Source organism: Schistocerca serialis, chromosome 10 (assembly GCF_023864345.2).
Source record: "Schistocerca serialis cubense isolate TAMUIC-IGC-003099 chromosome 10, iqSchSeri2.2, whole genome shotgun sequence".
Classification (NCBI taxonomy): domain Eukaryota; kingdom Metazoa; phylum Arthropoda; class Insecta; order Orthoptera; family Acrididae; genus Schistocerca; species Schistocerca serialis.
The window spans coordinates 225,517,525-225,540,137 of NC_064647.1; the positions used below are offsets into that span (position 1 = coordinate 225,517,525).

Below are 22,613 nucleotides of genomic sequence, written 5' to 3' on the forward strand. Positions count from 1 at the left end.
AGCTAATTATTACAGGTTTTGGTTATTCACTCATATGTTAATTTCATAAATGTGTTTATGAATAAATGTGAATGTGAGTTTAATGTGTGTTACTGTTCGACTTCTTCACATACATCGAGCTGTAGGCTTCTGATCTACAGTGTGATTATAATTAAAGTTGAACATTAAAAACGCTGTGGAAATAACACCACTGGTCGGAATGACGTCAAATTGCAACGGAATATTATCGGAGAAGGGGGAAAACGTATGGCAGAAGAAAAAAAATAGTGTAAAAATTGATTAACAGATGACGCTGTATGTGTCAGAGTACGTAAATGAAAACACCTGTCATGCACACGACTCATTGATGTTGGTATAAACACGCCGGGTACACGGCTTTTCCTTCCATTTGCGCCTGCGACGTTCACCATGGCTGTCTCAATGCAGGATCACGTTCTGTATTACAAGAATGATGACTGTGCACACGTCGCTCTGCAGAATTACCGGACACTGAAGGATTTGAAAAAAGGCGTTGGTCCGATGACTGCCGTGGGTAGGGAGAAAATGACTCGGAAATTCGAAAAGACGGGTTCGTTTGGTGTGCAGCCTGGCAGAGGGAGGAAACGAATTAATTCGGCGTCTGCGGAATTAACGACCGCAGCAATGCAGGAGGAGACGAGTGGTGGTGTGCAAACGTGTAGTGCACGGAGAACTGCCCCAACATCGGACATACCTGTGAGCACGGTGCGTAAAATACTACGGAACATCCTTCTTTGCTATCCATTCAAAATTACCCATGTGCACGAGTTGCGGGCAGACGAAGCCTACTTTCATCTGACAGGACATGTCAATACATAGAATTGTCGAATATGGGCAACGGAAAATCCACACGCAAATCAACCAGTACCACTTCATCCTGAAAAGGTCACTGTGTGGTGCGGGTTTACAGCTTCATTTATCATAGGGCCATGTTTTTTTCGAAGAGACAGGTACTTCCGCTCCTGCTACTTGTACCGTCACTGGTAAGCGCTATGTCTTTTGCGGAACCACGTCATTCCAGCTCTCCAACAGCGTGGATATGTGCGTGGGATAGTTTTCTTTTCTTTTTTTTTTTTTTTTTTTTTTTTTTTGCAAGATGGCGCACCTCCGCATATGGCAAGTCTAGTTAAGCAGCTGCTGAAACGCCATTTCGGAAACGCTAGAATTATCAGCCGCCATGTCCCTGCAGCCTGGCCGTCCCGATCACCTGATCTCAATCCGTGTTATCTTAATCCGTGTGACTCCTGGCTGTGGTGCTGTCTGAAAGATGTGTTCAGTGTTCCGATTGCAAAGTTAGCTGCACTGAAGGCAAGCATTGCGCAACATATTCTGAAGGTGACCCCGGAAACACTTCGATCAGTTGTGGAACATGCTGTTTCTCGATTTCATCTTGTTGCAGAAAACGATGTACAGCATACTGAACATGTCTTGCGCCAGTCACACGGAAATTAACAATACGATTTAATTTTGATTGATGCTTTTTATGCTGTTTTTGGCCTCAGGACAATTAAAAACCGATTTTTTTTTCCTTTATTGTAATTTTAATCACCTATACAGGCGGGCTGGCAGCAGCACATTACGCTGCTCTTCAGCCTTAAGTGGAACAATAACATGACGTAGAGGTGATACAGACAATACAAAAAACGGCGGGCAAAAAATGGAGACACAAAAAAACAATAAACATGAAGCCGTTCACGTTGGACGATAAAAACACTAACACTTGTGGACACGGCGCACAAAACACGGAGAACGGCGATGGCACATGTGAACAGTGGAGTCGTAACTGCACGAAACACAAAACGAAGCACACACACGAAACACTGATGGCGATGATCTCCGGCGCGCGAATGTTCACTGAGCGTGTACGAGTCCGGGGACCTGCCAAGAGAGGAGGAGGAGGAGGAAGGGGAGTGGGAGAGCGAGAGGGGAGAGCAGAGATGCCACGGGCAGGGGCGAAAGGGGGGAGGGAGGAAGGGGGAGGGGAAACCCGAGAGAAGAGGGGTGGAGGGAGGGGACGTGGGAAAAGGAAAGAGAAAGGAAGGGAAGAGAAGGGAGGGAGGGTGCCCAAAGGAAAGGACACCGGAAGTGGGGGGGGGGGCAGGGTCAAAGTTGATAGGAGGGGTAGATGGAGGGGAGGAGGACATCATCAGGGAGGGGGAGCTGGCGGAAGCCACCTTGGGAGAGGGTAAGGAGGGTGGAGAGATGGAGACCAGGTGGGACGTGCAAATACAAGCGCGGCAGAGGGCGGGGGTGGGAGAGGATCAGGGAGACGAGCGGGTGAGGAGGATCGAGTATGCGGGAGGTGTACAGGATCCGTATCCTTTCAAGGAAAAGGAGGAGATGGGGGAAGGGGATGAGATTGTACAGGATCCGCGTGGGGGAGGGGAGACGGATGCGATAGGCGAGGCAGAGAGCATGACGTTCAAGGATTTGGAGGGATTTATGAAAGGTAGGAGGGGCGGAGATCCAAGCCGGATGGGCATAACAAAGGATAGGGCGGATGAGGAACTTATAGGTGTGGAGGATGGTGGAAGGGTCCAGACCCCACGTACGGCCAGAGAGGAGCTTGAGGGGACTTGGCTTGGATTGTCCGGAGGTGGGGAGTCCAGGAGAGGCGACAGTCGAGGGTGACGCCAAGGTACTTAAGGGTGGGAGTGAGGGCGATAGGGCGGCCATAGATGGTGAGATAGAAATCAAGGAGGCGGAAGGAAGGGGTGGTTTTGCCTACAATGATCGCCTGGGTTTTGGAGGGATTTAAAAACCGATGTGATTGATGCTTTTTATGAGGCTTTTGGCCTCAGGACAATTAAAAACCGATCTTTCCCATCCAGTGTGAAATGGCCTTGCCATGGTGGATGGGCTTACGTAACTAACAGCATCACACCTGTACACCCATGCACACTGAGTAGTGCATTTGTTTAACGTCAAACGTACACCTTAGGCATTGTTGTATGATTCGTTTGTCATTTGTAGTCGACCACTATTAAATTTTGATGCTTACAACGCCATCTGTTGCTACATTTTGCAACTATTTATTTTTCTTCTGTCATACGTTTTCCCGCTTCTCTGATAATATTCCGTTGCAATTTGACGTCATTCTGACCAGTGGTGTTATTTTTGCAGCCGTCTGAAAGTTTAATTTTAATTATAATCACCCTGTATATACTGTAAGATATTTGCAATCATCTTAAAATAATCATCAATACAATACTCCAACCAGGTAGCGTTAGTCAGAATGAGATATTTGTTTCGCAAATTCCCCATTTTTAGCTATATCTAAGGCCATAATTTTCATAATATCCATTTAACTTCATGCACAACCATTTAGGGACCAGTTCTTAAAGAGGCAGTTTTGGAGGGTTCAGGGAAATTCATCGTCACAGGGTTTTGCACATTAACGAGTTAAATATTGTTTGTTGCCTCAGAATGTGTCCTTGATCAGTTCTCGGCCATTTCTCTGCAGGTTTCGGCAGCGGGCGAGAGAACTTAAAGGCGGGGGACGAGTGTTTCGGATGAGCGGTTGTCACCGCTAGCAAAGAAGATCCGAACCGCTCCAGCATGATCACGGAATTCTCGTCGGTGTTTAGCGTTTTCTCCAGCAAACAGGGGGACCACCTGGAGGCTGGAGAAGGATGCGCTCACAGTCAGCTGCCGACAGTCGAAGAGTTCTACTCCAGTAAGTGTCCCTCAGTTTAACTACGTGCTCGCTGGGCAAGGTGCAGTGTTCAGACAACGTTGTGCTCCATCGTCATTAACTGCATAGTCTGCTTGCTGTTTTTAAGTCGAAAATCACCTTTCTCGACATTTTTTTGGGTACTGGGAGGTAAACGTACATTCTCAGTCTAGTCCAGCGATGTAGCCAAACGCCAACGCACAATGCGGTTTGTGTACGTTCTTCAGTTTACCAATGTGCCTCTGAGGGTCATTTCAAGGTCAGCCCCCGTCAGCACTATCACTTTACTGCGAGACGTTACAATGTCGCTACTCTATTAGAAATCTGACTGCTAAAGCAAGTAGTAACATTTCCATGGTAATACTCGTACTAGACCCTGATGTAGTAAAACAGCACATTGTCATAGGCACAGTCATGAACCAATAATTATTTTTAACATTATCTGAAAGAAACTGAATAAAAAATTAACTAAGTATCTGACAAAGAAAGTTTCTTTTTGATCGACGTTTGTAAGCAGTGTTGTTGTTTACTACGTATGAACACTGCAAGATGTCAGTTAACAGTCATAAAACAACACCCAGGAAACTTATAATTCCAGGGGAAATCGACACAGCTCTCGCTAGTCAACAAACAGATTTAAAGGACAAGCTACTGCAACGCCCGTTGCTTCAGTCAATAATAAGAGAATGGTCGTTGAGTTTGGCCACTATACACAACGATAGCGCCTCGTCGTATTGAGAACAACAATCTTAGGTGTGCACGTGGCTATATTTATTATCAGTGGGTTGCCAAGCCATGGAAAAGCTGTAGGACACTTTAAACGATCATGAAATCTAACGCAGGACAGAGATCAACATATGTTTATGTGGTGTCACCGCCAGACACCACACTTGCTAGGTGGTAGCTTTAAATCGGCCGCGGTCCATTAGTACATGTCGGACCCGCGTGTCGCCACTGTTAGTGATCGCAGACCGAGCGCCACCACACGGCAGGTCTCGAGAGACGGACTAGCACTCGCCCCAGTTGTACGGACGACTTTGCTAGCGACTACACTGACGAAGCCTCGCTCCTTTGCCGAGCAGATAGTTAGAATAGCCTTCAGCTAAGTCCATGGCTACGACCTAGCATGGCGCCATTAGCCTTACATAGCAATTGATACTTATCCTATACAGCATGTCTCATCAAGAACGATGTATACAACAAGGATGGATTAAAGATAAGTATTCCAAAAGCTACGTACTTTTCTTTATAGCATTCATTATGTATCCTGTTTCAGACCTCACGCCATCCTTCGTGTGTTTATAGCGTGCATTGCGGTCCCCTCAAATCACACTGTGTCGGCACTTCTGTCGACACATCAGTTTATTTGCTCTAATGACTGATATAAATAAAAATAAAATTACCAAAGAACGAAGTTCTCTAAAACTAAAATCAAGCTAACACTGTTGGGAGGCACCAAAAAATATGGAAGACTACACAAAGCACAAAAAGATCTGCACAACCCAGGCACTTAGGTAGCTCAGTACCCTACCGCCATCACGGGACTACCATGCTGTGGGTCCAGCCACCCTTCCATTTCCCGAGGTCCTAATGGGGGACTCCTTCAACCTGACTCACTGGGGGCGAGGCACAGTCTCCCATATTCCCATTTTCCCGGTGACAGCAGCCTACACCACAACCAGCATGCTACGGCTGGAAACACGAGACGTCGTGTAACGTAGCAGCAGGGACCACAGTAGGTGCTCACACACCAATATATGCCATGTCGGTGTATTACTGACAGATGTGAATAGCCTGTGATAAAGAATTTCTTGTGACCACAAGCTGCTTCTTCCATTGTCCCCACATACATTTCTGGCAGAGAATCACCGCCGGCAACAGCCCATCCTGGATACCCCATTATACAGTGAAACAAAAAAAAGACTCCAGTTAGTAGCGTGTAGCGGCTGACAACTGTTGGATGGTCGCTGGAGCATGTGGACATGCTGCAATACTGCTCTCCAACGCATCCCGCACGCGCTCCATGGGAATGGGCAGGCCAGCCCATTCACCGAACATCTTTCTGTTCCAGGTGTTCCTTCACCTGTACCGTCTGATGCTGCTGTGCACTTTCATCCATCAAAACGAAGTGAAGGCCGAATACACCCTTTAAGGGGAGCCGGAGGTGCCTATGCTGCCCATGTTAAAATCACTAAGTTTGAGGAACATTTATGAATAAACTACCAAATAGAAAAGTTTGAGTTTTTTTTTACATATAGAGTGGTTTAGTATTGCAGTTATGACAGAGGGATTTTGGAGTATCTTTTCTAGTTTCCTTCCCATTATTTTTTTTTATTAATGACCCAAATTTTTTTACAAATAATTGCTTTATAATTAAACTGAAATGAAACTACTGAACATATTGCCAAATGGCTGTGTTACAATGTAAGTTTGACCACTAGGAGTGCTGTATAAAAATTTCATCTCTCTAGCTTGAGTGGATTTTGAGAAAATGTTCCTTAAATTCTAAAAATTCTAATTTACGGGAAATGGCTATCAAAGTTTCTCAATACATTCCTACACTATAGGATGGATTATCAGGGTCTTCTTCTTCATCCTCCAAAAGCTTCCTCTTCTGTCTTCTTTTCTGGCCTGTTGTTCCATCATACTTCATATGCCTTTCTCTTCTTTCTGCTCCTCTTATCCTTTCTCTGTCAATATTTCTTAGTGCTCGTACAGTGTTCACCCCAGCTGTAAATCCTAATGCCTTCAGAACTTCACACTTCACACTGTTCCCTTGGTTGTAGGTTGCTATTGCATCATAAATGCCGAAGTGCAGTGTTTTTATGCTTACAAACACCCTTTTAGGAATCACTTTCGAAATCAAATTGCTTACGCTCTCATTAGGATTCTGCGTCTTTCCGTGTAGACATTTGTGTAACAATTCTGGCTGTGCTAAGTCATGAAAAATTGGTTTTATTGTTCCCTCCTGATTCTTGTGCATATTGCATATTACCCACTTTACACAAGAAGTATAATACTACCAACAACAGGCGCAACACTGAACTAATTCGAAACGGTAAACAGCAAAGAGACGATGTTCCGCGCTCTTATTCATTTTAGTATCGCAACTTGGTATTAGTGTTAATTTTCTTTTCCCTACGTTCTTCCTCTTCTTATATACACGGTTACTAAAATGTGGCATCGTAACCAGAACAAAAGTGTACGACAATATTAAATGGAGCAAGATGTTCGAGATTCTGAGGAAATACGGGTAATATTTGTCACAGAAAACAATGTAGCCAACCCTTGCACACTCGCTGTATGCGTAACATGCGGCGCTGCATGCGTAACAGGCCGAAAAAATCCCAAGCAGTTCGCCAGGAAGTCACGAGAGGGTGTTAGATGCATTCAGCGGCCGCCCATTTCCTCTGCAGGCGTGGGGGAAAATGGTAATAACTCCACTTCTAGGGCGAGTAGAACAATAATTCAAAGTTTACATTAAAGAGGATCGTTACAATTAATTTTCGGTAGCAAAAAAAAAAAGAAAATCACAATTTTTTGGATTTGAGCACCTCCGGCTCCCCTTAAAAGATGCACTTGGGGAAGCAGTACAGTGTGACACCTCGACCACAAAAACGATTGTGTTTGACAATGCTGGATGTACCTCCATAAGGCGGCAGGTGGAAACATGTTATGCACCAAAGGACATTGTCAAGCACGGTCGTAATGGTGGTCCAGGCGTTATGGTATGGGGAGACATAATGTTGCATGGGCATGCTGACCACCATATCTTTGAACACAATACACTCACTGGTCAGTCTTATTGTGAGTTTATGCTTTTTTTCCCCTGAGAGTTCTTTCCAGGCTGAATTCGGCTCTGACTTCATTTTTATGGATGGCAATGCATGACAATGAAATACGTAAATGAAGGAGCTCCTGGAACTAGAGGATATTCGGCAGATGAAACGGCCTGCCTGTTCCTCGTACTGAACTCCCATTGAGCGCGTGTGGAGTGCATTGTGCAGCATTGCAGCGTATCCACCTCTACCGACGACCATCCAGCAGTTGTCATACACTCTGGTGGAGGGATGGAACGCCTCACCACAACAACTCCTTACCAACCTCGTGACCAGCGTGGGAGCGCGTTACAGAGCTTTCTTTGCCGTCCTTAGTACTGATATGACAACGGCCTTGCCGTAGTGGATACACGTGTTCTCGTCATTTCAGCGAAGTTAAGTGCTGTCGGGCGTGGCCGGCACCTGCATGGGTGACCATCCGGGCCTCCACGCGCTGTTACCATTTTTCGGGGTGAACTCAGTCTCGTGATGCCTATTGAGGAGCTACTCGACCGAATAGTAGCGGCTCCGGTAAAAGAAAACCATCATAACGACTGGGAGAGCGGTGTGCTGACCACACGCCACTCCTATCCACATCCTCCGATAGGATGACACGGCGGTCGGATGGTCCCTATGGGCCACTTGTGGCCTGAAGACGGAGTGCTTAGTAATAATACATCCTGTTAAAAACCACGTCTCGCCTGTTGTAATGTCCACGGGACGACTTCAATACAATTATTGTTTCTGAATGAAAGGGTCATTTCTGTTGGTCTCGTTGCATATTTCTTTCATTTACCTCCAGTAATATACTGCAAGAGTTCTTCGTTTGTGTGGTCCAAGATTCATCGTGCTATATCACTTCACAATGGCAGATCACGTGCAGGTTTTGCACTCCAATCTACTTCCTCAGTCATTTATTAAATATTTATGTATATTTCTGTTGCCCACTTTGTACACTAATTTTGCGATGTATATAATTTTGTTCAAAAAATGGTTCAAATGGCTCTGAGCACTATGCGACTTAACTTCTGAGGTCATCAGTCGCCTAGAACTTAGAACTAATTAAACTAACCTAAGGACATCCATGCGCGAGCAGAATCTGCGACCGTACTGCTCGCTTGGCTCCAGACTGTAGCGCCTAGAACGGCACGGCCACTCCGGTCAGCTACCATCTTGTTCAAATGGCTCTGAGCACTATGGGACTTAACATCTATGGTCATCAGTCCCCTAGAACTTAGAACTACTTAAACCTAAATAACGTAAGGACAGCAGACAACACCGTCATCACGAGGCAGAGAAAATCCCTGACCCCGCCGGGAATCGAACCCTGGAACCCGGGCGCGGGAAGCGAGAACGCTACCGCACGACCACGAGCTGCGGAAGAGCTATCATTTTGTCTAATGACTCTAAGTAGTACAGATAAATAAATAAATCAGTTCTCACGTAGCTTCTTCGCATGAAAAGTGATAAATACCCCATTCTCTACACCGAAATTTTCAGGTTTGAAGGGAAGGTTTGTTGTTGGCGACTGACTGCAGAATTGCTGAGGCAGATTTTATACAGTGTGTGCTTTTGTGTTCCAACAAATAACTTACACAGAGAATTTATTTACATGTTCAGCATTCTGTAATAGTTCATGCATATTCAGTTCGTTCGCACTGCATCACCTTTCAAATGCTTTGGAGCCATTTTCATATCGAAGTGCTGCGGTTGCAACAAGGGGTATGTGTCCAGTTGCACAGTGTTCATTTATAAGTTGGTCACTGCTACACTACCGTAATTCTTATAGGACCTTACGTGTTAGCTGTTCAATTACACAAGCTATGCATGCCACTCGGCAGTTGTGCAGCTTATTGTAAGTGTTGTGATATTGCTTTTACGTATTATTAGACAATATTGTTATTGTGGTCTTCAGTCCTGAGACTGGTTTGATGCAGCTCTCCATGCTACTCTATCCTGTGCAAGCTTCTTCATCTCCCAGTACCTACAGCAACCCACATCCTTCTGAATCTGCTTAGAGTATTCATCTCTTGTCCCTCGACTCTTATAACTGCCATCTGGTTTCTGTACAAATTGTAAATAGCCTTTCGCTCCCTGTATTTTACCCCTGCCACCTTTAGAATTTGAATGAGAGTATTCCAGTCAACATTGTCAAAAGCTTTCTCTAAGTCTACAAATGCTAGAAACGTAGGTTTGCCTTTCCTTAATCTTTCTTTTAAGATAAGTCGTAAGGTCAGTATTGCGTCACGTGTTCCAGTGTTTCTACGGAATCCAAACTGATCTTCCGCGAGGTTGGCTTCTACTAGTTTTTCCATTCGTCTGTAAAGAATTCGTGTTAGTATTTTGCAGCTGTGACTTATTAAACTGATAGTTCGGTAATTTTGACATCTGTCAACACCTGCCTTCTTTGGGATTGGAATTATTATATTCTTCTTGATGTCTGAGGGTATTTCGCCTCTTTCATACATCTTGCTCACCAGATGGTAGAGTTTTGTCAGGACTGGCTCTCCCACGGCCGTCAGTAGTTCCAATGGAATATTGTCTACTCCGGGGGCCTTGTTTCGACTCAGGTCTTTCAGTGCTCTGTCAAACTCTTCACGCAGTATCATATCTCCCATTTCATCTTCATCCTCTTCCATTTCCATAATATTGTCCTCAAGTACATCGCTCTTGTATAGACCCTCTATATACTCCTTCCACCTTTCTGCTTTCCCTTCTTTGCTTAGAACTGGGTTTCCATCTGAGCTCTTAATATTCATACAAGTCGTTCTCTTATCTCCAAAGGTCTCTTTAATTTTCCTGTAGGCGGTATCTATCTTACCCCTAGTGAGATAGGCCTCTACATCCTTACATTTGTCCTCTAGCCATCCCTGTTTAGCCATTTTGCACTTCCTGTCGATCTCATTTTTGAGACGTTTGTATTCCTTTTTGCCTGTTTCACTTACTGCATTTTTATATTTTCTCCTTTCATCAATTAAATTCAATATTTCTTCTGTTACCCAAGGATTTCTACTAGCCCTCGTCTTTTTACCTACTTGATCCTCTGCTGCCTTCACTACTTCATCCCTCAAAGCTACCCATTCTTCTTCTACTGTATTTATTTCCCCCATTCCTGTCAATTGCTCCCTTATGCTATCCCTGAATCTCAATATTGTTACATTTTCTACCACTATTTGGTGGTTATTTTTAAGTGAGGGTACAAGCTATGTGGGCTTGGGAGGAAGGTTTTGCGTTTTTCTCACTGGGAAGACGCACTTCCCGTTTAGCCTCTGGGTCCTGTTGTCGGCAGAAGGCAGTCCGTGACTCTCCTGAGGAGAGGTGAGAGTCTCCAGGCAGGCGGGCGGTTCTCACGGAAGTGAAGCTGCGGCCTCATTCAGGCTGTTGTGTGAGGAGCCAGAGCCTGACCTAGCTGGGAGGAGTGGATGCCGTGACTGCCGTCCGCAGAGAAAAACTGAGTTCGACATTTTTGCCTTTTCTGCAAAAAGAAAAGAGAAAAATGAGATGATGGTGTGGTGTTGTTGGCCGGGAGGCCGTATTCGGTGGAGTTCGGCCGCCGCGTGCAAGTCTGACTTCAGGTGACGCCACATTGGGCGACTCGCTCGTCGGTGATGAGGAAGATGAGGACAGCACAACACCCACCCTCCGAGTGGAGAAAACTACCCAACCCAGCCGGGGTCGAACCCGCGCCCGCTGCATGGTAGCCAGGCACGTAACCACTGACAAGGGGAGGCCGCCAATTGTGAATTTCAAATTCGATTCATACTGCGCATAATAACAGCTCATGGCCAGAGGTGTAATGTGGCAAAGCACCAAGATGCACTTCTCAGCCGTTGTCGAGAAAACAGACAGTTAAAAGATAAAAGAAACCGTTGCAGTGAAATACTCTCTACGATTAGAGATTTTTTTTTTTTGTATAGCATCGTGGCGCAGCTGTAAGCGCTCGGGTTTGTAATCCGAAGGTCGCCGGATCGAATCTCGCGGCAGACAAATTTTTTTATATATTTTTTTTAATTCAAATGTGTACACACACACACACACACACACACACACATTATATATATATATTATTATTATTATTATTATTCACGTTTGGGCCCTACTGGACCACGCGAAGTACAATCACGGGGCATTCAGTTATTTTCTTTTAGACTTTCTCTCTGCCCAAATTGTTTTCATTCTCTCGGAATGAGCTCTTTTCCTTTCATCAGACCATGTGGTTCCAGTTTTCTTTGGTTTTTCAGCTTGACCAACTACCCAGTCATGAATTTTTTGCCTAAATAATTTTCTGTCTTGAATTTCATCTTGTTTTATATCTGCCTCTTTCATGTTCTCTTTTATAGCAGCAATCCATTTTATTGTCTCAAATTTAGCTTTACTTCGATTTTCGTAGAATTCCACTACTTGTTTAGTTAGTCTGGTAGCATCCATTCTTTTAATATGCCCATAAAATTTTAATCTGCGTTTTTTCATATCCGAATATATGCTGGTGTATTGTTGAATTTCACTATTTGCTCTTAGCCTGTATGTTCCTTCTTCAGTATATTTTGGACCTAGAATTTTTCTGATTACTTTTCTTTCTCTTTTTTGGATTTCTTGAATGTCCTTTTTTCTGTTTAAAATTAGCGTTTCAGCCCCATAAAGGCACTCTGGTTTTATGACCGTGTTGTAATGTCTCAATTTAGAGTACCTCGAGAGACATTTTTTGTTGTAGATGTCTTTTGTAAGTCTAAAAGCTGTCTCCATCTTTTGACAACAAATTTCATTTCCAATTTTTTCTAGACCAGTCTCTGAGATTGTTTCACCTAAATATTTGAATTGCGAAACTCTTTTGATTTTTCCATACTTAGTTTCCAAAAGTTTGGGTGCCAGTTTGTTGCTAGTCATATACTGTGTTTTTTCAAATGAGATTTGGAGACCTACTCTTTCTGCTGTTTCTTTAAGAATTTCTATTTGTTTCTGAGCAATTTGGATGTCCTGCGTTACAATAACCAAGTCGTCTGCAAAGGCCAAACAGTCTATTCGAATATTTGTTCGTCCTAATTTCACTGGTTGGTCAATTATATATATATATATATATATATATATATATATATATATATATATATATATAATTCCCGGCAATCAGTTGCAACAATTATGCATATAAGAAGCTGTTGAAAGTCATTTGTCGTGGAAAAATAATACTTGAAATAAAACACAATATCACAAATAATATTCAAGTGGATACAATTTATTGAAAAGTTCGGTATACACTCGCACATAATTAACAATTAGTGACCAGAAGTAGCTGGAGTATCGCACCAACCAGAGTGATAGTTGTCACAGAAACATGGAGAGCAGAAAACAGCACAACATCGAGCACATCCGATAAACGATGCGTTTTTACAAGAACAATTGTTTTTTAAATTATCTGTTGGGAAACACACCTGATTGACATTCTGAAAAATTGTTCTGTCGTTCGTCAGGTTTGATGCATACCACGCGTATCGTATCACATCGGCAAAAATCGGAGAAGACAATTGGTGGTGGACGATGGACTGGATTTTTATACAATCGTCTCTGGAATTGATGTCACGGTTTCGCTCGATTAAAAAAGCACAATTTTGAAGGCGCTTGATCAAATTTTTTACCTGCCGGTAAAAATACACGTCACACGGTTGGACGAGAAGAGTGCACTTTTGAGGAATGAATTTTATAGTGCACGTTGGTAACTTCTTATCGTCCTGGAACATCTCATCGTATAATGCCGGGTTCGTTTGCCCACCCCAAGAGTCGATCAGAAGGAGAAATTCTCTCTCTTGTATGTATGGTTGCAAAGCATTACGCAAGAAGTCCATGAACGAACCCGTTGTTAGTTTACCGGATTTGGAGGATGTAATAACAACGTTGGTATACTTCTTGGCGTACTCGTCGACTGTCTTCTGCACTCTGGGTCCAAACGTACCTGTGGACTCTTGGAGGCATACGAAAACAAGTGGCAAGACTCGTCCAGACATGGTGGTTGAATATTGTGCCGTATACGAATTCGTCACCTTGTTCATGTCCTGTCGGGTTACCAGGACAGCCTTTTTTTGTGTGTGTGTGTGTGTGTGTGTGTGTGTGTGTGTGTGTGTGTGTGTGGGTATACATTTGTATTACAAAAAACAAATATTAAAAAAAAAGTTGGATGGTGCGACATTCGATCTGGCGACCTTCGGATTAACAACCCGAGCGCTTACCGCTACGCCACGACGTTGTGGGAAATTACTAATCGTAGAGAGTATTTCACCGCAACGGTTTCTTTTAACTGTCTATTTTCTCGACAACGGCTGAGAAGTGCATCTTGGTGCTTTGCCACATTACACCTCTGGCCATGAGTTGTTATTATGCGCAGTATGAATCGAATCTGAATTTCACAATTGGCGGCCTCCCCTTGTGAGCTAAGCAGGCGGACACTTATTCCGCACGAACATGAAAGTTCGAGACACCACTGCCTTGTCCTGCAAGCGTGAGCAAAGCGTTTGTTCTCACTCCAAAGTTTTGGTCATCCAGTCGAACTGAGTCAACCCACCACTGTGCTTCATGCGAAGAGGATGACCCATCGTGAAGACATTGTTACAACTCAATACCAACCGTGAATTTGCTAATGCGTGTCTTGTACGCCAAGAGTGGGAAGATTTTGCTGTGATGCCTTCTTTTTTTCATTAAATATGCCATATTCTTGTCCACCATATCGGCAACAGCAATGGGTCATCCCCTACAGCGGTAAGGCCCGTGAACCAGGATTCCGGGCTACTCTGCTCTTTACAGCTGTACTGGGCGTTTCCTCTGCGGGATGCCACCTCGCCCTCTTCGGTGCATGGTAGCCGTTGTTCGGGATATACAACAATTCTGGTGGTGTTGTAAACAAGGGGAACTCCAGCACTGGTCGTCTAAATTTCAAACTGCTTTTTGTTATTTTATATTGATTTCAATCACAGAGTGATCGTCTTCAACGCAAGACTACGTCCAGTAGACTCATAGTATCGTGCATGAAATATAACTTCAACCATAGGTGCTTATAGAGAAGAACATGTTAAGTAGCAGATAAGATTCAGAGTTTGAATCTTACCTGCTAAATGGCATGTTCTTGGCAGTAAACACCTACGTTTCAACTGTTCAACTGTGTGTATTCTTACGGGACCAAACTACTGACGTCATCGATCCCTAGACTTCCACACTACTTAATGTAACTTATGCTAAGCACCCGTGGTCTAGGGGTAGCGTTTTTGATTCATAATCAAAACGTCTTCGGTCCCGGGTTCGATCCCCGCCACTGCCTAAATTTTGATAAAAAATCAGCATTGGCGGCCGAAGACTTCCGGCATAAGAAGTCACCCTCATTCTGCCAACGGCCTTGTCAAAGAGGGCGGAGGAGCGGATAGAGGTTGAGGGCACTCTCTTGTCCTAGGGGTGGGAAATTGCCCCTAAAGGCGGAAGAATCAGCAATGATCAACGACATGAGGATGCAGAAGGCAATGGAAACCACTGCATTAAAGACATGTAACGTGTATCCACAGGACATGTGGCCTGTAATTGAAGAAGTGTCATGATGATCTCTCCATTGGCAAAAGATACCGGATTAGTCCCCCATTCGGATCTCCGGGAGGGGACTGCCAAGGGGGAGGTTACCATGAGAAAAAGATTGAATAATCTACGAAAGGATAACGTTCTGCGAGTCGGGGCGTGGAATGTCAGAAGCTTGAACGTGGTAGGGAAACTAGAAAATCTGAAAAGGGAAATGCAAAGGCTCAATGTAGATATAGTAGGGGTCAGTGAAGTGAAGTGGAAGGACGACAAGGATTTCTGGTCAGATGAGTATCGGGTAATATCAACAGCAGCAGAAAATGGTATAACAGGTGTAGGGATTCGTTATGAATAGGAAGGTAGGGTAGAGGGTGTGTTACTGTGAACAGTTCAGTGACCGGGTTGTTCTAATCAGAATCGACAGCAGACCAACACCGACAACGATAGTTCAGGTATACATGCCGACGTCGCAAGCTGAAGATGAACAGATAGAGAAAGTGTATGAGGATATCGAAAGGATTGGTCGACTGGAATGCAGTTGTAGGGGAAGGAGTAGAAGTAAAGGTTACAGGAGAATATGGGCTTGGGACAAGGAATGAAAGAGAAGAAAGACTAATTGAGTTGCGTAACAAGTTTCAGCTAGTAATAGCGAATACCCTGTTCAAGAATCACAAGAGGAGGAGGTATACTTGGAAAAGGCTGGGAGATACGGGAAGATTTCAATTAGATTACATCATGGTCAGACAGAGATTCCGAAATCAGATACTGGATTGCAAGGCGTACCCAGGAGCAGATATAGACTCAGATCACAATATGGTATTGATGAAGAGTAGGCTAAAGTTCAAGACATTAGTCAGGAAGAATCAATACGCAAAGAAGTGGGATACGGAAGTGCTAAGGAATGACGAGATACGTTTGAAGTTCTCTAACGCTATAGATACAGCAATAAGGAATAGAGCAGTAGGCAGTACAGTTGAAGAGAAATTGACATCTCTAAAAAGGGCCATCACAGAAGTTGGGAAGGAAAACATAGGTACAAAGAAGGTAGCTGCGAAGAAACCATGGGTAACAGAAGAAATACTTCAGTTGATTGATGAAAGGAGGAAGTACAAACATGTTCCGGGAAAATCAGGAATACAGATATACAAGTCGCTGAGGAATGAAATAAATAGGAAGTGCAGGGAAGCTAAGACGAAATGGCTCCAGGAAAAATGTGAAGACAACGAAAAAGATATGATTGTCGGAAGGACAGACTCAACATACAGGAAAATCAAAACATCCTTTGGTGACATTAAAAGCAACGGTGGTAACATTAAGAGTGCAACGGGAATTCCACTGTTAAATGCAGAGGAGAGAGCAGATAGGTGGAAAGAATACATTGAAAGCCTCTATGAGGGTGACGATTTGTCTGATGTGATAGAAGAAGAAACAGGAGTCGATTTAGAAGAGATAGGGGATCCAGTATTAGAATCGGAATTTAAAAGAGCTTTGGAGGACTTACGGTCAAATAAGGCAGAAGGGACAGATAACATTCCATCAGAATTTCTAAAATCATTGGGGGAAGTGGCAACAAAACAACTATTCACGTTGGTGTGTAGAATATATGAGTCTGGCGACTTACCATCTGACTTTCGGAAATGCATCATCCACACAATTCCGAAGACGGCAAGAGCTGACAAGTGCGAGAATTATCACACAATCAGCTTAACAGCTAATGCATCGAAGCTGCTTACAAGAATAATATACAGAAGAATGGAAAATAAAATTGAGAATGCGCTAGGTGACAATCAGTTTGGCCTTAGGAAAAGTAAAGGGACGAGAGTGGCAATTCTGACGTTACGGCTAATAATGGAAGCAAGGCTAAAGAAAAATCAAGACACTTTCATAGGATTTGTCGACATGGAAAAAGCGTTCAACGATATAGAATGGTGCAAGCTGTTCGAGAGTCTGAAAAAAGTAGGGGTAAGCTATAGGGAGAGACGGGTCATATACAATATGTACAACAACCAAGAGGGAATAATAAGGGTGGACGATCAAGAACGAAGTGCTCGTATTAATAAGGGTGTAAGACAAGGCTGTAGCCTTTCGCCCCTACTCTTCAATCTGTACGTCGAGTACGGAGGATGAAGCAGGGCAGCAATTTCGTTTTTTGTGCAATACTCACACACCAACAGGGATGCGTGTGCGGGTGCGCTATTCTAAAGCAATACCCATACATCGTCTCGCCTCATTTCAGGTCCTCTCACATTTTCTAGCAGCCGTCGTAACACGTCCCGCTAGTACCATCGAATAACAATTTGTCCCTGTGGCACGAATTCATAATGAATTAATCCTTCAAAGTCAAAGAAAACTATCGGCATGGCTTTGACATTTGATCTGGCCTGACGAGCTTCTTTCCGTCTTGGAGAATCTTTCCCGACCCATTGTAAAGACTGAAGCTTCGTCTCAACATCATAACCGTAATCTGATGTCTCATCACCAGTTATGATTCTCTTAAGGAGCATCTGGTTCTCATTTGCGCGATCCAAAAGCTCTTCACAGATTTCTTGTCTTACTCAACTTATGAACCGTGGGACAAATATGGCGGCAACATGGTGCATTCCAAGATTCTGTGTCAGTATTTCATGACATAATACAGCTGAAATGTTACATTCTTCAGCAATCTCTCGGGTAGTCACGCGAACAATTTCGTTGACGCTCCTGACACGAGTGTCGACGGTGGACGTCGAAGGGCGTCCTGGACGAGGCTCATGTTTCACTTCCGTCCGGCCATTTTTAAACCATATGATTCATTCGTAACACCGATTACGACCATCGCGATAGGCTTCCTGCATCATTTCGCTTGTGTCTGTAAAGGTTTTCTTGAGCTTCACGCAAAATTAAATGCAAACGCGTTGGTCGTCTAACTCCCCCAACTCGAAATGGTAGTCTCGTGAAGGCGGTAGCGTACTGAGGTACCTACAGGGTGTTTCAAAAATGACCGGTATATTTGAAACGGCAATAAAAACTAAACGAGCAGCGATACAAATACACCGTTTGTTGCAATATGCTTGGGACAACAGTACATTTTCAGGCAGACAAACTTTCAAAATTACAGTAGTTACAATTGTCAACAACAGATGGCGCTGCGGTCTGGGAAACTCTACAGTACGATATTTTCCACATATCCACCATGCGTATCAATAATATGGCGCAGTCTCTGAATGAAATTACCCGAAACCTTTGACAACGTGTCAGGGGGAATGGCTTCACATGCAGATGAGATGTACTGCTTCAGCTGTTCAATTGTTTCTGGATTCTGGCGGTACACCTGGTCTTTCAAGTGTCCCCACAGAAAGAAGTCACAGGGGTTCATGTCTGGCGAATAGGGAGGCCAATCCATGCCGCCTCCTGTATGTTTCGGATAGCCCAAAGCAATCACACGATCATCGAAATATTCATTCAGGAAATTAAAGACGTCGGCCGTGCGATGTGGCCGGGCACCATCTTGCATAAACCACGAGGTGTTCGCAGTGTCGTCTAAGGCACTTTGTACCGCCACAAATTCACGAAGAATGTCCAGATAGCGTGATGCAGTAATCGTTTCGGATCTGAAAAATCGGCCAATGATTCCTTTGGAAGAAATGGCGGCCCAGACCAGTACTTTTTGAGGATGCAGGGACGATGGGACTGCAACATGGGGCTTTTCGGTTCCCCATATGCGCCAGTTCTGTTTATTGACGAAGCCGTCCAGGTAAAAATAAGCTTCGTCAGTAAACCAAATGCTGCCCACATGCATATCGCCGTCATCAATCCTGTACACTATATCGTTAGCGAATGTCTCTCGTGCAGCAATGGTAGCGGCGCTGAGGGGTTGCCGCGTTTGAATTTTGTATGGATAGAGGTGTAAACTCTGGCGCATGAGACGATACGTGGACGTTGGTGTCATTTGGACCGCAGCTGCAACACAGCGAACGGAAACCCGAGGCCGCTGTTGGATCACCTGCTGCACTAGCTGCGTGTTGCCCTCTGTGGTTGCTGTACGCGGTCGCCCTACCTTTCCAGCACGTTCATCCGTCACGTTCCCAGTCCGTTGAAATTTTTCAAACAGATCCTTTATTGTATCGCTTTTCGGTCCTTTGGTTACATTAAAACTCCGTTGAAAACTTCGTCTTGTTGCAACAACACTGTGTTCTAGACGGTGGAATTCCAACACCAGAAAAATCCTCTGTTCTAAGGAATAAACCATGTTGTCCACAGCACACTTGCACGTTGTGAACAGCACACGCTTACAGCAGAAAGACGACGTACAGAATGGCGCACCCACAGACTGCGTTGTCTTCTATATCTTTCACATCACTTGCAGCGCCATCTGTTGTTGAAAACTGTAACTACTGTAATTTCGAAAGTTTGTCCGCCTGAAAATGTACTGTTGTCCCAAGCATATTGCAAAAAACGGTGTATTTCTATCGCTGCTCGTTTAGTTTTTATTGCCGTTTCAAATATACCGGTCATTTTTGAAACACCCTGTAAGTGCCTGGGTTGTGGAGAAACAGAGATTCGAGGTATGGTAACGGCAGTGAGGTCAGTATCTTTGGTATGGCATTGACCAGCACAGACTGGACGTCATACCACCGCCCACTGTTCAATGAAAATAGGATGTTTCCGAGGGGTTTAAATACCACTGTCCGGCGCTGACCGTGTGGAAAAGGCCGCGGTTCTGAGGCACAGTGAAGTGTCTGGAACAGGGACCAGTGACCGAGACCCAGCTGTTGTCTCACAGCTGTGGGTCGAACAGCAGAAACTTCCTGAAGGTCGGTCAACGTTCCAGACCGCTGACTCGCAGTAGCTTGGCGGCGTGGGAGAACCTCACTCCTGCTCCATCAGGGGTTCAGCGACTCCAGCAGGCAGAGGAGCTGTGAATGTCGCAGAGCTGGTGCTGGGCTTTGGCTCTGGACCATTACATTAGGAAGACCTGAACTGTAGGACAGAGTAACGGAAGTGAATGCGCAATGCTTCAGATTAAACGACCATGGTACAATCTTGTAATCAGCTCCCATCTCCTTTTGTTACACCTCACGCCTAAATATCAGCTCGCCTTCTAATTCATTACAAGTTTAACACGCGAAACTGTAGACAGATAGCCTGTGCGATACGAAGACCACACGGAAGTATTGACTGCAACACCACGCATGCGAAAAAACACTTTGAATAAACGGAAGACTCTCACCATATCTGCCTAACTGCTTATGCCGCTGCTTCCGGAACAAATGGATTTCAAACTTATTCGCAAGCATGCCGATCTAACTGCCAACGATTCGATTGGTTGGGAGTGCACTGGAATGACTAGAGGTGACTCCATTTTTGCTACACCTTAGAGATAGGCAGTTGAAAGAACCTACACTGAATGACGATACCGATTATAGAATGTTGGGGAAGTCCAGTTCACGAGTTACTGAAACCAAAACTATTAAAATAGTGAAAGCGTCGTTTAACACACAGCTTTCTAAGTGTTGTCTCTAGAGGAAGTTGCCCACCATTGGAATGTCATTCCAACATTCAGCTGCTGACATGAGACATACGACGTGGAAGACTTGCGTCATACTGGTCGTCTGCTGCCAAGAACAGTAGCTAATGAATGGTATGTACACTATCTGATCAAAAGTATCCGGACACCTGGCTGGAAATTACTTACAAGTTCGTGGCGCCCTCCATCGCTAATGCTGGAATTCAATATGGTGTTGGCCCACTGTTGTCCTTGATGACAGCTTCCACTTTCGCAATCAGGTGCTGGAAGGTTTCTTGGGTAATGGCAGCCCATTCTCCACGGAGTGCTGCACTGAGGAGAGGTATCGATGTCGGCCGGTGCGGCTTTGCACGACGTCGGTGTTTCAAAACATCTCAGAGGTGTTTTATAGGATTCGGGCCAGGACTCTGTGCAGGCCAGTCCATTACAGTGACGTTGTTGTCGTGTAACCACTCCGCGACAGGCCGTGCATTATGAAGAGGTGCTCGATCGTGTTGAAAGATGCAATCGCCATCCCCGAATTGCTCTTCAACAGTGAGAAGCAATAAAGTGCTTAAAACAATGTAGGCTTGTGCTGTGATAGTGCCACGCAAAACAATAAGGGTTGCAAGCCCACTCCACACCATAACACCACCACCTCCGAATTTTACTGATGGTTCAAAAATGGTTCAAATGGCTCTGAGCACTATGGGACTTAACTTCTGAGGTCATCAGTCCCCTAGAACTTAGAACTACTTAAACCTAACTAACCTAAGGACATCACACACATCCATGCCAGAGGTAGGATTCGAACCTGCGACCGTAGTGGTCGCGCAGTTCCAGACTGTAGCGCCTAGAACCGCTCGCCACCCCGGCCGGCTTACTGTTGGTACTACACACGTTGGCAGATGACGTTAACCGGGCATTCGCCATACCAACACCCTGCTATCGGATCGCCACATTGTGTACCGTGAATCGTCACTCCACACAACCTTTTTCCGCTGTTCAATCGTCCAATGTTTACGCTCCTTACACCAAGCGAGTCGCCGTTTGGCATTTACCGACGTGATGTGTGTCTTTTGAGCAGCCGCTGGACCATGAAATCCAAGTTTTCTCGCGTCCCGCCTGTCATAGTACTTGCAGTGGATCCTTAAGCAGCTTGGAATTCCTGTGTGATGGTCTGGACAGTTGTCAGCCTTATACACATTACGACCGACTTCAACTGTCGGCGGTCTCTGTCAGTCAACAGACGAGGTCGGCCTGTACGCTTTAGTGCTGTACGTGTCCCTCCACGTTTTCACTGTCCGCAGCTCGTGGCCGTGCGGCAGCGTTCTCGCTTCCCGCGCCCGGGTTCCCCGGTTCGATTCCCGGCGGGGTCAGGGATTTTCTCTGCCTCGTGATGACTGGGTGTTGTGTGACGTCCTTAGGTTGGTTAGGTTTAAGTAGTTCTAAGTTCTAGGGGACTGATGACCATAGATGTTAAGTCCCATAGTGCTCAGAGCCAGCCACGTTTCCGCTTCACTATCACACCGGAAACAGTGCACCTAGGGATGTTTAGGAGTATGGAAACCTCGCGTACAGGCGTGTGACACAAGCGGCATCCAATCACCTGACCACGTTAGAAATCCGTGAGTACCGTGGTGCACCCTGCTCTCTCACGATGTCTAATGACTAATGAGGTCGCTGATATGGAGTACCTGCCAGTAGGTGGCAGCAAAATGCACCTAATATGAAAAACGTATTTTTTTTGGGGGGGGGGGGGGAGGGGGGGTCTGGATACTTTTGATAACATAGTGTACATACACTAGCTAATCAAAAGCATTCGGACACCTGATAATGGACATTAGTACGAGGTGTAATCACACTTCACCTTTATGACGGATTGAACCCTGCTGTGGACTCAGTGAGGCGTCTGAATGTCTGTGGAGGAGACGCAGCTCAATCTTTCAAAAAATGGTTCAAATGGCTCTGAGCACTATGGGACGCAACTGCTGTGGTCATCAGTCCCCTAGAACTTAGAACTACTTAAACCTAACTAACCTAAGGACATCACACGCATCCATGCCCGAGGCAG

At 44.9% G+C, this 22,613-nt stretch overlaps 1 protein-coding gene across 2 annotated transcripts in view; it reads left to right on the forward strand.

Annotated features, from left to right (window-relative positions):
- LOC126424967 (organic solute transporter subunit alpha-like) overlaps positions 1-22,613 on the forward strand; it is a 105,176-nt gene that overhangs the window by 24,171 nt on the left and 58,392 nt on the right. Inside the window, exon 2 of one of the 2 annotated variants that reach the window (XM_050087845.1) lies at positions 3,482-3,694. The exons of the other annotated variant lie outside the window; for it this stretch is intronic. Within the exon in view, the coding sequence (XP_049943802.1) occupies positions 3,577-3,694 (118 nt within the window). The 5' untranslated portion in view covers positions 3,482-3,576. The remainder of the gene's footprint in view (positions 1-3,481; positions 3,695-22,613) is intronic. 2 annotated transcript variants of the gene reach the window in all.